Below are 16,549 nucleotides of genomic sequence, written 5' to 3'. Positions count from 1 at the left end.
ATAAATAATAATTTCCAGGTCCACAAGCATCCTCATTCACAACACGTTCTCTTAGATTTCCATGTTATGATACATGTTCACATTATTTATTGACTGTATATAAAAAAGACAAAAAATATATTTTTATTTAAATGAAGTTATGAAATAATCCTAAATGAAATACAATGACTTGGTTTATATTATTGTATATACTAGGTCAGTGGTTCTCAACCTTTTTTCAGCAATGTACCCCCTGTGAATTTTTTTTTAATTCAAGTACCCTCTAATCAGAGCAAAGCATTTTTGGTTGAAAAAAAAAAAGATAAAGAAGTAAAATACAGCACTATGTCATCAGTTTCTGATTTATTAAATTGTATAACAGTGCAAAATATTGCTCATTTGTAGTGGTCTTTCTTGAACTATTTGGAAAAAAAGATATAAAAATAACTAAAAACTTGTTGAAAAATAAACAAGTGATTCAATTATAAATAAAGATTTCTACACATAGAAGTAATCATCAACTTAAAGTGCCCTCTTTGGGGATTGTATTAGAGCTCCATCTGGATTCATGAACTTAATTCTAAACATTTCTTCACAAAAAAAAAAATCTTTAACATCAATATTTATGGAACATGTCCACAAACAATCTAGCTGTCAACACTGAATATTGCATTATTGCATTTCTTTTCACAGTTCTTTTTGACAGACATTTTAGTGACAAACCTGAGCTTGTGCTTCACTGAGTTTATGAACTTACATTCATATTTTGTTTAAGTAATATTCATTAAATATATTTATAAATGATTTTTGAATTGTTGCTATTTTTAGAATATTTTAAAACAATCTCACATACACCTTGGCATACCTTCAAGTACCCCCAGGGGTACGCGTACCCCCATTTGAGAACCACTGTACTAGGTCATAAAATCAGTGTCAGTTGAGTCGGTCCATAGGTTGCCTGTAGGGATTTTTAATGTCCAGCAGATGTCAGTATTTAGTGACACAGTATCGACACAGTATCAATACAGTTTTGCAATGTGTTGAAACGCTTCATGACGCCTCATCAACCCATCACTATGACAGAGCCATGCTGGCTTGGAATTCACTCACAACATTTTTTTAAACATGGGTGTTACGTCTTCCACACATGGCTGAGATTGTCTTGCTCCTTCCAAGGCAGAAGACAAGCAGGAGCGGCGTGCAGGTAAGATTTAAGTTATTTTTAATTATTTTAAGGCAGGATCAAAATGACAAAACAGAGGACGCTAGCAAGCGTGGAGCTAAACAAAAACCAAAATGTCACCAAGGGTGAAAAACGGGGAATGCTGGAGGGCAGAATAATCTAAAGAGCGAGGAGAAAACCAGGGGAACGTAAATGTTGCTTATCGCAAACATTGACCCAGCCACTATTGCTGGGTGACAAGAAACTATAAATGGGAGTGATTCACCAAAACACCTGGTGGGAACATTAATTGCAAAACTAAGACAGGTGAGGAGAATCGGTGCTCATGGAAACCAACAGTAAACAGGGAAAGAGGGTGCACCCAGGAAACAGACTAAAACAGAAACATTACCAACATAAATCATGCCATGATCCGGGTAACGGATCATGACAATGGGAATTGTTTCTGTAACTTTGTTTCAAAGATTACGACTTTATAGTTTACACAAGAATGATAATTATTTTATTTTTGGTCTATTTTTGGGTTCTTCATTGTGAGCAAATAAATTGTGTCTATTGTGTGATCCTGTACGTAACAATTCCATGTAATTAATGTGGAGCTCTTGCTTTATTTTGTGATTTCTTAATTTTTAATGTGGTGATATTTTTGCTTCAATGTTTTACATGTATGTTGTTTTTTGTTTGAGGGTGGGAAAAAAAGTGGCTCTTTATCTTAATCCCTGTATTTTTTCCCATATGCATACACATATATGTACATATGTATACACACACACACATATATATATATATATATATATATACACATATATATACATATATATACATATATATATATATATATATATATATATATACATATATATACAAAGTATATATATATATATATATATATATATATATATATATATACAAAGTATATATATATATATATATATATAATTTTTAATACATTTTAATAATTTCTAAATATTTGTATTATAAATACTGTATATATACTGTATATAAACATATATATACATACATATATAAACATATATATTTATATTTATATATATACACAATACAAATATTTAGAAATTATTAAAAATTATATATATATACATACATATATATATATATATATATATATATATATATATATATATATATATATATATATACACATATATATATATATACACATATATATATATATACACATATATACAGTATATATATAAAAAAATATATATATACATAAATATATAGACATATATATATATATACACATATATACAGTATATATAAAAAAATATACTGTATATATATAGACATATATATATATATATACATAAATATATTTATATATATATATATATATATATATATATATATATATATATATACATACACACAGTATATATATACATATATATATATATATATATATATATATATATATATATATATATATATATATATATATATATATATATATAGATATATATATATATATATAATACAAATATTTAGAAATTATTAAAAGTATATAATAGAAGTAATATATACCTAATAAAAAAAACAAATTAGACCAAAAAAATGCTGCATATGCATAAGGTGTTTTTGAATTTTACGACCCTAGGAAGATTAGCGGCTAATGGGGCTCTTAATAAACAAACCAATAATCAAATCAACATACGCTGCACACGCTTCACTTGACGCTTCCATTCATTCCATTCCATTTAGGAAAAAAACCACACAAACCCATTTGTCTTCTCGATTGTTAACTGCACATATTGTTTCATTTCCATAAATAATACTGCATCTTTTTTCTGTATTCAACCACACATCAGATACAAATTCAATCAACTAAACAAAACCAAAAAAAATAATTTAAGCAGTTTGCTTCCTCTGATTCATTTTCCTCCTAATGAGTTGTCAGTTAGTCGCGGCCTCCTTAAACAACACTTGAACAATTCGCTTTGCCAGTGAAATCATTCAGTCGTCCACAGGGATTTGTATCAATCCGCGAGGTAACATAGGAACGTTTGACATCGAGGAGATAAACTCTTTAGGTTGAGTTTTTCCTTGCCCTGTCGTTGTGGCTTGTGCAGCCCTTTGAGACACTGGTGATTTAGGGCTATATAATTAAACTTTGATTGATTGAACGCTTTCTGATTGTGAAAAATCGATTAATTCTCCTAATATAAATGACAGCAGCAAACAAGCGTGCTGAATGCAAATAGAAGATGGAGGATCCTACTCACTGTTCTCGGACACTTCCAGGATGTAGCGGATGAGGGGGCTGTTGCCGTCGAACGCCTGAGCCCAGGTCAGGTTGATGGCCCGTTTCTCTGCCGTGCTTAGGAGCGCTATCGGGTTTTCGGGCGCGTGTGGGAGTTGCCTGGAAAAAGGAGCATGTATTGTAAGTGTATGGAATCGTTCAATCACTGGACACTTTATTAGGTGCACCAGCACCATCTACAAACCCCAAAACCAGTGAAGTTGGCACGTTGTGTAAATTGTAAATAAAAACAGAATACAATGATTTGCAAACCTATATTCAATTGAATAGACTGCAAAGACAAGATACTTAACGTTCGAACTGGAAAACATTGTTATTTTTTGCAAATATTACCTCATTTAGAATTTGATGCCTGCAACATGTTTCAAAAAAGCTGGCACAAGTGGCAAAAAAGACTGAGAAAGTTGAGGAATGCTCATCAAACCCTTACTTGGAACATCCCACAGGTGAACAGGCTAATTGGGAACAGGTGGGTGCCATGATTGGGTGTGGAAGCAGCTTCCATGAAATGCTCAGTCATTCACAAACAAGGATGGGGCGAGGGTCACCACTTTGTGAACAAATGTGAGCGCAAATTGTCCAACAGTTTAATAACAACTTTTTTTTCAGCGAGCTATTTCAAGGAATTTGGGGATTTCACCATCTACGGTCCGTAATATCATCAAAAGGTTTAGACAATCTGACAAATCACTGCACGTAATCGATGATATTACAAACCTTTGATCTGTCAGTCATTGTGTAAAGGATATCACCACATGGGCTCCGGAACACTCCAGAAAACCTCTGTCAGTAGCAACAGCTGGTCGCTACATCTGAAAATTCAAGTTAAAACTCTACTATGCAAAGCGACAGCCATTTATCAACAACACCCAGAAACGCCGCCGGCTTTGCTGGGACCGAGCTCATCTAAGATGGACTGATGCAAAGTGGAAAGGTGTTCTGTGGTCTGACAGGTCCACATTTCAGATTGTTTTTGGAAACAGTGGATGTCGTGTCCTCCGGACTAAAGAGGAAAAGAACCATCCGGATTGTTATAGGCGCAAAGTTGAAAAGCCAGCATCTGTGATGGTATGGGGGTGTATTAGTGCCCAAGGCATGGGTAACTTACACATCTGTGAAGGCACCATTAATGCTGAAAAGTACATACAGGTTTTGGAGCAACATATGTTGCCATCCAAGCAACGTTATCATGGACGCCCCTGCTTATATCAGCAAGACAATGCCAAGCCACGTGTTACAACAGCGTGGCTTCATAGTAAAAGAGTGCGGGTACTAGACTGGCCTGCCTGTAGTCCAGACCTGTCTCCCATTGAAAATGTGTGGCGCATTATGAAGCCTAAAATACCACAACGGAGACCCTGGACTGTTGAACAACTTAAGCTGTACATCAAGCAAGAATGGGGAAGTATTTCATCTGAAAAGCTTAAAAAATTGGTCTCCTCAGTTCCCAAACGTTTACTGAGTGTTGTTAAAAGGAAAGGCCATGTAACACAGTGGTAAAAATGCCCCCGTGCCAACTTTTTTGCAATGTGTTGCAGCCATTAAATTCTAAGGTAATGATCATTTGCAAAAAAAAAAAAAAATCAACATTAAATATCTTGTCTTTGTAGTCTATTCAATTTAATATGAGTTGAAAAGGATTAGCAAATAATTGTATTCTGCTTTTATTTATGAATTTCACAACGTGCCGACTTCTCTGGTTTTGGGTTTTGTACACCAAGATTGCCCCAAAAATGTTGCCTTCAAGGGCCGAAGTGAAAATGTGCCAGTGGTGTGCAAACGAGTGAGGAAATTAGCCTGTTATCTCCATATGTAAATGCAAGGTAGAAGCAAACAGTGTGCCTGATTCAGTTGACGTGCAACTCTGCATCTTTTATGTCCTTTTTCAACCTCAAAACACCCAAAAAAGTCATTTTTGGCCGATGTTCGCCATTTCCAGATGTTGTTCTGTCACCATTTCCTCCATGACAGTTCATCTGATGGCTTTCAAACTTTACCCAGACAGATTAGAAATATGGAGGATGCCCAATTTTGAAGCGTTTAGGTTTTCATTATAAGACGTGGGTGAAGCATGGCGACCAAGCTTATCCTTTTACGAATTGCTTCAAAATGTCACAACTTAGAGCAGGGGTTCTTAAATTCTAACGTAATTAGTTAGCCTTTAATTTTTTATTTTTTTTTAATAGATTTTACAATAAAAAAAAAATGTCAGCTAAGAATTTTACCATAATATTTACAGTGTTTTTACACCAAATTACTCCAAAATGATAAACTGAACCACTGTTGTTTTTACAATAAAATTCTGGTGACTGAGTTGCCAAATTTTAAATGTAAATTCTATGGCCATTTTTTTTTTTTTTTACAGTGCATTACAATATTTAAAAACAGTACCACTTTCATATATACTGCAAAATTCTGGCGACTGAGTTGCTACTTTGCTACATTTTTTTTTTTTTTTTTACCGTAAAATCTAAATTCCCTGTTTTTACAGTGCATTACTGTAAATGGAAAAATGGTACCCCTGATGATTTCACGGTAAATTTCTGGCAACTGAGCTGCCAGATTTTTAGAGTACAATCTACTACCTCTTTTTTTTGTAGCCTTGCAGATATGCCTTCTTGAAAGAGGCCAGTATGAAAATGTATTATAATCGGTAGCCACCCTTTGGCGGGCCAAACAAAATGACACGACAGGCCAAAATTAGCCCCATTTTAGGCATCACTTGGTAGACATTAGTGTTGATAATGTGGAGGATGCATATATTTTTTAAAGTGTTCTTTCTTTATCTATAATCATGTTTAAAGCAGCTAATATTTTCCTATGTGTACACATTGTTTTTTTACCTTATGATCGTTAGTAAACTCTGTGTTTCACTTTAAAGGCTGAAATGTCTACCGGGAGTATAATGTACTCCCTTTTTGTGGAGGATGCCTTATCGGTTTAGAACAAAAAGACTGTATTTCTTTCTGGGCAGGAGGGGCTGTTTTCATGTTACATAAACTGACTATTTTTGTCTTGATGTTAGACCGCTTCTTGCTGCTGCTATTATCGCATTGTAAGGGCTGGTCTCCTAAAGCTTTAGTAAAACGTGGTAATATTGCTATTCTGTCTTGGTGGTCCTTCTTACTCAACATATTTGTCAATCCAAAATAATTTGGGATTGACCAATGTGTTTTATTTTCCTGAGAGGAACAATACCCTTATGTATGCCAAAAAAAAAAAAAAAAAAAATGTCTACAATAATTGAAAACTGACAAAAAGTGTGCAAGTGGACTTAATGTTGTGACCAAGTGAATCTATGTAATGCTTATGAAGTTTATTTTTTCGAACGTGTCCGTAAAAAATAGCAATGAAGACATCGAGATATATATTTAAAAAGTGTACATTTTTAAAACGTAAATTATGATACTTTTAAAGAGGGTGGGCCCTGGTTTCATTTGCAATCTGGGAACGCCTCCAGAATCGAACATCTCGCAGAAAAAAACGGGTTACAAAAGTGACTGTGGAGCAAAATTTACACCAAAGCATATCCAATACATATGATTGGATACGTGTTTTAAAAATAGAAATCATCAGAATTTTTTTTTTTAAAAAGCCAATAATAAGGAGTTTTCATTTTCTAAAAATTAAATCATAATTAAGCCTGTTCCAAGTATTAGTGTTGCATTTGTCTGCATTGTTGCACTTTCCACAAAAACAAATTATATATTATATTTCATTATATATGTTTTTCATACACACTATTTGGATGTTACTTGAATTTGTTTTTTTAGACTTTTACAAGATTTAAGTGGGAATATTCTAAAAAAAAAAAAAAAAAAAAAGAGGAAACATTGCAGTGTTACAAGTCCGAATACAAGTACCGGTAATAAAATATACTAAGTATAAAACATATCTTAGACAAAAAGCCTTAATATAAGGAAAAGTCATACATAATACAAATTAAAATGGATTAGATTGATTTACATTTGTAGCCACATTTTTTGCATGACTTGCCGACCACCACCTAACATTTAATCACATTTATTCGGCATTGAGATCAAGGTGACTGAAGTGTCTTGCCCAAGGACACAAGGGCAGTGGCTCGGATGGCAGAAGCTGGATTTGTATGTCAGTAGGAACACTCAAAATCCCTGGATGGTCCCTTTACCATCTGAGCCATGCCAAGGGCTTTAGGGGTGCAATAAATCACTCCCCATTACCTGCATCGGTAGCCACCTCTTGCTAGCAGTTTTTCCATACTTAGAACACACAGGAAAAAGAAAGAATGTAGGCTGGAGATATGAAACCTATTGGTTTTGTTAAAATGCTCCAGTGCTTTTATGTAAAGACGATGTTTGAATACATCTCCACTATTAGATTGTGGAAGTGTACCTATTGATGTGGTTGGCGTTTGACGGATGAGCGAGCGGTAATGGCGACAACATCCATCCATCACGCGAGCATAGAGAGACTACTTTCAGACCTGACTCTGAGGTGGGAGCTGCGGGAGTCGTTGCCACCCACGGAGGTCACCCTGCAGGTGTATGTCCCGATGTCTCCGGACCACGTCTGGGAGATGTGAAGCGTCCCCTCGGGATCCAGCCGGAGGCGGGGCGACGCGTTCACGTCAATCGCGGTGCCACTCTTCTCCCACACGTAACTGGAGAGAAGAAAATATGCATGTCATCGTCGCAGAGTATATGGAACGGTACTTGTGTCAACACAGTGTAGCCCTGCCTTTCACCTTTCTGGCGTAATACACTATATTGCCAAAAGTATTTGGCCACCTGCCTTGACTCACATATGAACTTGAAGTGCCATCCCATTCCTAACCCATAGGGTTCAATATGATGTCGGTCCACCTTTTGCAGCTATTACAGCTTCAACTCTTCTGGGAAGGCTGTCCACAAGGTTGCGAAGTGTGTTTATAGGAATTTTCTACCATTCTTCTAAAAGCGCTTTGGTGAGGTCACACACTGATGTTGCCTGGCTCTCAGTCTCCGTTCTAATTCATTACAAAGGTGTTCTATCCGGTTCAGGTCAGGACTCTGTGCAGGCCAGTCAAGTTCATCCACACCAGACTCTGTCATCCATGTCTTTATGGACCTTGCTTTGTACACTGGTGCACAGTCATGTTGGAAGAGGAAGGGGCCCACTCCAAACTGTTCCCACTTGGTTGGGAGCATGTAATTGTCCAACATTTTTTGGTATCCTTGAGCATTCAAAGTTCCTTTCACTGGAACTAAGGGACCAAGCCCAACTCCTGAAAAACAACCCCAGACCATAATTCCTCCTCCACCAAATTTCACACTCGGCACAATGCAGTCCGAAATGTACCGTTCTCCTGGCAACCTCCAAACCCAGACTCGTCTATCAGTTTGCGCGATTCATCACTCCAGTGAACACATCTCCACTGCTCTAGATCAGTGTTTTTCAACCTTTTTGGAGCCAAGGCACATTTTATTTTATTTTTAACAAATGACACTCAGTAGCGTATATTGACAAAATATGACACAATTGCAGGATTAATCCTCAAAGTAGGCCTACACCGCAATTAGCTACCTGCTCCCACCTACTGATGTGGAGGAGTATTACATGGACACTCTGCTGATCGTGAGACAGCACAGACATTCAACAACGGCACATTTCTTGTGGAATATAATTATTGGTTTGGCAAAAATATTTTTTAGGCCAATTCGGTGAAATTCCATATTTCACACCAGTGTTGCCGCGGCACAGTGGTTGAAAAACACTGCTTTAGAGTCCAGTGGCGACGTGCTTTACACCACTGCGTCCCACGCTTTGCATTGGACTTGGTGATGTACTGTATGGCTTAGATACAGCTGCTCGGCCATGGAAACCCATTCCATGAAGCTCTCTGCGTACTGTACGTGGGCTAATTGGAAGATCACATAAAGTTTGGAGCAACTGACTGTGCAGAAAGTCTTTGCACTATGCGCTTCAGCCTCTGTCAGTTTACGTGGCCTACCACTTGTTGGCTGAGTTGCTGTTGTTCCCAAACTCTTCCATTTTCTTATAATAAAGCCGACAGTTGACTTTGGAATATTTAGGAGCGAGGAAATTTCACGACTGGATTTGTCGCACAGGTGGCATCCAATGACAGTTCCATGCTGGAAATCACTGAAAGCGGCCCATTCTTTCACAAATGTTTGTAGAAACAGTCTCCATGCCTAAGTGCTTGATTTTATACACCTGTGGCCGGGCCAAGTGATTGGGACACCTGATTATGATCATTTGGATGGGTGGCCAAATACTTTTGGCAGTATAGTGTATGTAAAAGGAACAAAGACGGGTGGATATGACAAAAGTTGTTAGGTTGGGTTTATATAGCTAACTATAAGGTATGTGAGCACCCTCTGAGAACAAGAGGACAACTGATGGAAAAAAGGGGAACATTTCTAGCGGCACGAAGCAAGCCCCGAAATAACATTTTGAAAATCAAGACTACATTTCCTGCAATTGTGTGTATTTGTACGCTATATTTTATCTTTAGATTTATTCTCATCCACCAACCTATTTTGGCTGTCATTTTGACACTTACATGTCCCATGTATTGTACCACAGAAGTTACTTTTTATTTCTTTGTAGATAATTTAATGCATTATTATCATTGAAAAAGTAATAATAAAATTATTATTATAGAAAACATTTCCCATTTGGCCAGAAAGGGTTTGAGGGTAAAACCCACACGATTGAATAGTAGTTTTTGCTTTTGTTCATATATTGGGCATTAGCCTCTTTATATGAAAAAAAATAACATTGTATGTAGCGTTCAATACCATCAATTTAATACACCACTGCTCTCACTCTTCAATCAACACACCTGACGCTGACGAGGACGCCGCACAGTACTTAAACCAGCGCGTCCTGCGTTCCAGTGCCAGAACATAGCTATCTGTATCGCTCTCAGTGTTTCCCCTCCTCTGTGCTCTTTGTGTAGTGTCCTGTTTCGTCGTCCCGCAGTATTCCTCTGTTCCCTGGATTTGAGATGTGTGTCTCGTATCCCCGGACTTCCCCGGACCTCTTGCTGCTTCCCCGGATCTCGACCTCTCGCCTGCCTACGGACTTCCCAAGCCAGCCTTGCCCTCTTCGGACATCCGCATTCCTCTCAACACGCACCTTCAACACTTGCCGGTAACACTCTCCTATTAGACGCATCACATAGCCCCACACTAGTGTTGTCCCGATACCAATATTTTGGTACCGGTACCAGAATGATTTCGATACTTTTCGGTACTTTTCTAAATAAAGGGGACCACAAAAAATTGCATTCTTGGCTTTATTTTAACAAAAGATCTTAGGGTATATTAAACATATGTTTCTTATTTCAAGTTTGTCCTTAAAGGGGAACATTATCACAATTTCAGAATGGTTAAAACCATTCAAAATCAGTTCCCAGTGGCTTATTATATTTTTCGAAGTTTTTTTCAAAATTTTACCCATCACGCAATATCCCTAAAAAAAGCTTCAAAGTGCCTGATTTTAACCATCGTTGTATACACCCGTCCATTTTCCTTTGACGTCACATAGTGATGCCAATACAAACAAACATGGCGGAAAGAACAGCAAGCTATAGCGACATTAGCTCGGATTCAGACTCGGATTTCAGCGGTTTAAGTGATTCAACAGATTACGCATGTATTGAAACGGATGGTTGTAGTGTGGAGGCAGGTAGCGAAAACGAAATGGAAGAAGAAATGTCATGTCTGTGTAATCATGTTTTGTTTTAAGTCATGTTTTGTTTAGTTTCTGGCTTTTCACTCCCTTGTCTTGTTTGCATGATTACCCATTAGTTTCACCTGTTCCACGTTTGGACTCATTGTGCACTCTTGTTTGTCACCATAGCAACCATTAGTTTTCACCTGTCACGTCACGCACCTGTTTCACGTTTTGAGTCACGCACCTGTTTTCGTTAATCATGTCTGTGTTATTTAAGCTTTTCATTTTCTGTTGTTCGTCCTGACGACATCCCCGCATTTATGCCCCCTGTCACACTCTGTCCACCTCTGCGTACTTCATGTCCATGCCAAGTAAGTTTGTTTATTATTGCCACAGTTAGTGTTGTTTAATTGTTCATAGTTTCTGCCAATGCGCAAGTTTTGTGTTCATAGTCTAGTTTTGTACCTCCGCCCCTGTGCGCGCTTTTCGTTTATTCTTTTTTTTGATAGTTTAAATAAATCATGTACCCACCTTCAAGCCTTGACCAGTCCAATTCACTTGCACCTCGGGAGAACAAACCAAGCCACAGTCCAAGACATGACAAGAAACTGAAGCTATTGAGCCATATCAGTTTGAACCGTATGCAAGCGAAACCGACGAAAACGACACGACAGCCAGCGACACGGGAGAAAGCGAGGACGAATTCGGCCATCGCCTTCTAACCAACGATTGGTATGTTTGTTTGGCATTAAAGGAAACTAACAACTATGAACTAGGTTTACAGCATATGAAATACATTTGGCAACAACATGCACTTTGAGAGTGCAGACAGCCCAATTTTCATCAATTGATATATTCTGTAGACATACCCTCATCCGCGCTCTTTTCCTGAAAGCTGATCTGTCCAGTTTTGGAATTGATGTCAGCAGGCCAGGGAAGCTAGGGTCGATATTCTTCTCTTGATCATCTTCGGTGGCATAAGGGACGGTGTGAGCCAAGACATCCAGGGGGTTTAGCTCGCTCGTCTGCGGGAACAAACTGCCGCCATTGCTTGCCGTGCTACCGAGGTCCTTTGTCCCTGAATTGCTCACACACTCCGGCAGATTCAATGGGGGTCTGGCGGCAGATTTCTTTGACTTTATCGTTGGAAATGCATCTGCTTTGAGTGTCGCAGGATATCCACACATTCTTGCCATCTCTGTCGTAGCATAGCTTTCGTCGGTAAAGTGTGCGGAACAAACGTCCAATTTCTTGCCACTTTCGCATCTTTGGGCCACTGGTGCAACTTGAATCAGTCCCTGTTCGTGTTGTTACACCCTCCGACAACACACCAACGAGGCATGATGTCTCCAAGGTACGGAAAACAGTCGAAAAAACGGAAAATAAACGCGCTGATTTGACTCGGTGTTTGAGAAAATGGCGGCTTGCTTCCCGATGTGACGTCACGTTGTGACGTCATCGCTCCGAGAGCGAATATTAGGAAGGCGTTTAATTCGCCAAAATTCACCCATTTAGAGTTCGGAAATCGGTTAAAAAAATATATGGTCTTTTTTCTGCAACATCAAGGTATATATTGACACTTACATAGGTCTGGTGATAATGTCCCCCTTTAAATAAAATAGTGAACATACAAGACAACTTGTCTTTTAGTAGTAAGTAAACAAACAAAGGCTCCTAATTTAGCTGCTGACATATGCAGTAACATATTGTGTCATTTTCCATTCTATTATTTTGTCAAAATTATTAAGGACAAGTGGTAGAAAATGAATTATTAATGTACTTTTACTGTTAATATCTGCTTACTTTCTCTTTTAACATGTTCTATCTATGTCATAACGGGGGGAATTGTTCTCCCAGGACGCAAACGGACTATTTCGGATAGGACTTGAAGGTAGGAACAAATTTATTAATTAATAAATCCTACACAGGACACAAGTCAGGAACTAAAACAAAAGGAAAGTGTGCCGATTGCACGAGAGGCTAAAGGACATAAAACTTAAAGCGGGAAACATACGCTAACACTTAGCCTGAACTATGGACATGAAACAAAAAAAACTTACGGTGGCAAGAAACGAGCAGCATGAACTAAGCATGAAACAGTCAATGACGCCAGGACGACTAACTGGCAAAGACAGGCTTAAATACTGGTCTCCTGATTAGAAACAGGTGTGTCCCGAAGGCAAGAGGCAGGTGAAAATCATAAGTCGCCATGGAAACTAAAACAAACAAGGGTGCACAAAAACAGTAACTATGGAGTCTTAAATCTAACAGAAAATAACAAAAACATTATCCAGACCACAGATCATGACAATCTACACTTCTGCTAAAATGTAATAATCACTTATTCTTCTAATGTTTGGATGCTTTACATTAGTTTTGGATGATACCACAAATTTGGGTATCAATCCGATACCAAGTCGTTACAAGATCATACATTGGTCAAATTCAAAGTCCTCATGTGTCCAGGGACATATTTCCTGATTTTATAAACTAAAAAAAAAAACAAAGAAGATGTTGTGATGCCAAAAAATATCGACGTGATCATAGTAGTACTGACTAGATACGCTACTGTACTTGGTATCATTACAGTGGATGTTAGGTGTAGATCCACCAATGGCGTTTGTTTACATTTTGACGCCGGGGAGCTACGATGTTTAGCTATTCCTCGTCCTGCAGGGATGATCCTTGTAAGAAACATACTTTATTTGTCGCCATGGAGACGACGATTAGTGATTTAGAAGTAGCCATGTCTTAAAGAATCTCTTCCTGAGGGCGTTTCAGTGTTATAACGTCACCTTTATCGTTAGTTTTTAAGCCGAAATGCGTCCGTTCTCCCTTTTCTGTCTACACACCGTGTCTGCTTGTTCGTACTCAGTGACTGTACGCTGCCGAACATGCTCGTAAAACCAGCAATGACACGACGTGAGGACCGGTGCTTTTCAGAGGCGGTATAGTAGTGAAGTGAAGTGAATTATATTTATATAGCGCTTTTTTCTCAAGTGACTCAAAGCGCTTTACATAGTGAAACCCAATATCTAAGTTACATTTTTTTTTTTTTTTAAACCAGTGTGGGTGGCACTGGGAGCAGGTGGGTAAAGTGTCTTGCCCAAGGACACAGCGGCAGTGACTAGGATGGCGGAAGCGGGGATCGAACCTGCAACCCTGAAGTTGCTGGCACGGCCGCTCTACCAACCGAGCTATACCGCCCGAATATGATTCATTAGTATCGCGGTACTATGCTAATACCGGTATACCGTACAACCCTACTACACGCTGATGATGGATGTGTCGTTACAACCCGACTATCGCACATGTATGGAAAACCTCAAATTAATGACTCCCCTCCCCCATCCCCTGCAGCCCTCAACCCCCTGTCACGGCCCCGGCGTGCACGCAGGAGCGGGAGATGCAGTGATTAATTGTGACTGTTGGGGCTCTCCAGCTAATCTCCTCGCCGTTGCGTTTAATTAAAGGCGCCGTCTGAAGTTATTACTCTGTTTACATATTCCAGTGTTTACCCCGCCATCCGATCAATGCCACGGGCCCACAGGTGACAGGCGCTCTAATCACTGGGCTCGGTAGACAACATTTCACACGCCTGTGAGACACACACACACACACACACACACACACACACACACACACACACCCACACACACACACACACACACACACACACACACACACTCTTTATCATACGCAACGCTGTCTATCTGACTGTAAGACTTGCATCCCAGAGGAGGTCATCAGAGGGTGGATCAACGCTGATGAGATTTGTTGCAGATTTCACAAACTCATTAAAAGCAGCTGTGATAGCGACGCTTGTTTTTATGTACCGACTCAAGAGTCACACGCAAAAAAAATTAAAAAAAAATAAATAAATATGCAGGAGTCTGAGGAAACTTTTTTTTGGCAAGAGCGGCGTTTACCTGATGGTGACGCTGGGGTCGTGGGTCACCCCGCAGCTCATGACCGCCTTGGTGCCCTTGATGACGCTTTGATCCTGCGGCGCCTTGGTGATGCGGGTGCGAGCTGCAGACACGTGCAAATGACAAGTTGGAGCAGCACGTGATTAAACTGGAATAGAGCTTTCTAATAATATAATACATGGAGGAATGTTCCGATGACTGGTGGCTGTTTGCATGGACGTACTCTGGGAATTGCAGAGAAACCAAGGATTCCAATGAGGTTATAAAAAAAATAATAAAGGAATTGAAATACATCAGCCGGGGCATCGCCCTCTGAAGTTGAATAGATCTTGCAATTTTTGCTTTGGAAGGCATTTTCCTAGGTAAAAAAACAATTGTAAAAAAATGCAGGAAAACTAACCAATGGTTTCTATCTAGAGATGTCCGATAATGGCTTTTTTGCCGATACCCGATATTCCGATATTGTCCAACTCTTAATTACCGATTCCGATATCAACCGATACCATACTTGCCAACCTTGAGACCTCCGATTTCGGGAGGTGGGGGTTGGGGGGCGTGGTCGGGGGTGGGGCGGGGCGTGGTTGGAGCGGGGGGCGTGGTTAAGAGGGGAGGAGTATATTTACAGCTAGAATTCACCAACTCGAGTATTTCATTTATATATATATATATATATATATATATATATATATATATATATATATATATATATATATATATATATATGTATGAAATACTTGACTTTCAGTGAATTCTAGCTATATATATATTTATTTATTTTATTATATATATAAATAAAATAAATACTTGAATTTCAGTGTTCATTTATTTACACATATACACACACATAACACTCATCTACTCATTGTTGTACTTGAAAGTACAATGCACTACAATTCCGGGGCAATGGCACCTATCAAATACACAGTAATGAAAACACAGTTTTCACGTGGGAAACGCACGGCCCGCCACTGCATTTTAATACATATCATCTACGGTGAATAAAGTTGTTGTATTATGATAAAGAATAAAGCTACGATAAAGAACACGGCTATGAAAAAAAGTGTGTTTTCTCACCCCACACCACAAGGTCTGCAGATGCTTCATCGATGCCTCGAGAGTTGCTGGCCATGCAGGTGTAGGTGCCGGCGTCAGAGAGGTGCGACGGACTGATGAGCAAACTTCCCGACTCCAGCAGGGTGAACCTGGGCAACTGGACCGAGCCGCTGGCCAGGACGCGTTCACCTGCGAGACGGGGTGGATAAGTAAAACCGAAACATCGAGAAAAAAATCCATCATTTTGTGTCATTTTGCACCTTTTTGCCAGGTGATGGCTGGGCGCGGGGCTCCGGACGTCTCGCAGTGCATGATGATTGACATGCTGTCAATCACGGCGCTGTCAGCGGGGCCGGCGGTGATGTTGGGAGCGATGCCTGAGAGGACGCACAGTCAGGCAGAGCACAGGTGATCACGACGGCGGATTTAATAGACTGCACAACAAGACCGGGTGATTTA

The 16,549-nt window shown here is 39.0% G+C and overlaps 1 protein-coding gene across 2 annotated transcripts in view; it reads right to left on the bottom strand.

Moving 5' to 3' along the window:
• The window catches only part of sdk2a (sidekick cell adhesion molecule 2a), a 428,423-nt gene that overhangs the window by 96,496 nt on the left and 315,378 nt on the right, over positions 1 to 16,549 (bottom strand). For both annotated transcript variants that reach the window (XM_061974231.1, XM_061974232.1), the window contains exons 11-15: positions 16,351 to 16,467; positions 16,112 to 16,279; positions 15,038 to 15,140; positions 7,912 to 8,088; positions 3,409 to 3,545 (exon numbers count right to left, since the gene is read on the bottom strand). In XM_061974231.1, the coding sequence (XP_061830215.1) occupies positions 3,409 to 3,545; positions 7,912 to 8,088; positions 15,038 to 15,140; positions 16,112 to 16,279; positions 16,351 to 16,467 (702 nt within the window). The remainder of the gene's footprint in view (positions 1 to 3,408; positions 3,546 to 7,911; positions 8,089 to 15,037; positions 15,141 to 16,111; positions 16,280 to 16,350; positions 16,468 to 16,549) is intronic.

Source organism: Nerophis lumbriciformis, linkage group LG22 (genome assembly GCF_033978685.3).
Source record: "Nerophis lumbriciformis linkage group LG22, RoL_Nlum_v2.1, whole genome shotgun sequence".
Lineage (NCBI taxonomy): Eukaryota > Metazoa > Chordata > Actinopteri > Syngnathiformes > Syngnathidae > Nerophis > Nerophis lumbriciformis.
The sequence above is the reverse complement of the archived record's forward strand: the minus strand, read 5'-3'. Positions and strand labels throughout refer to the sequence as shown.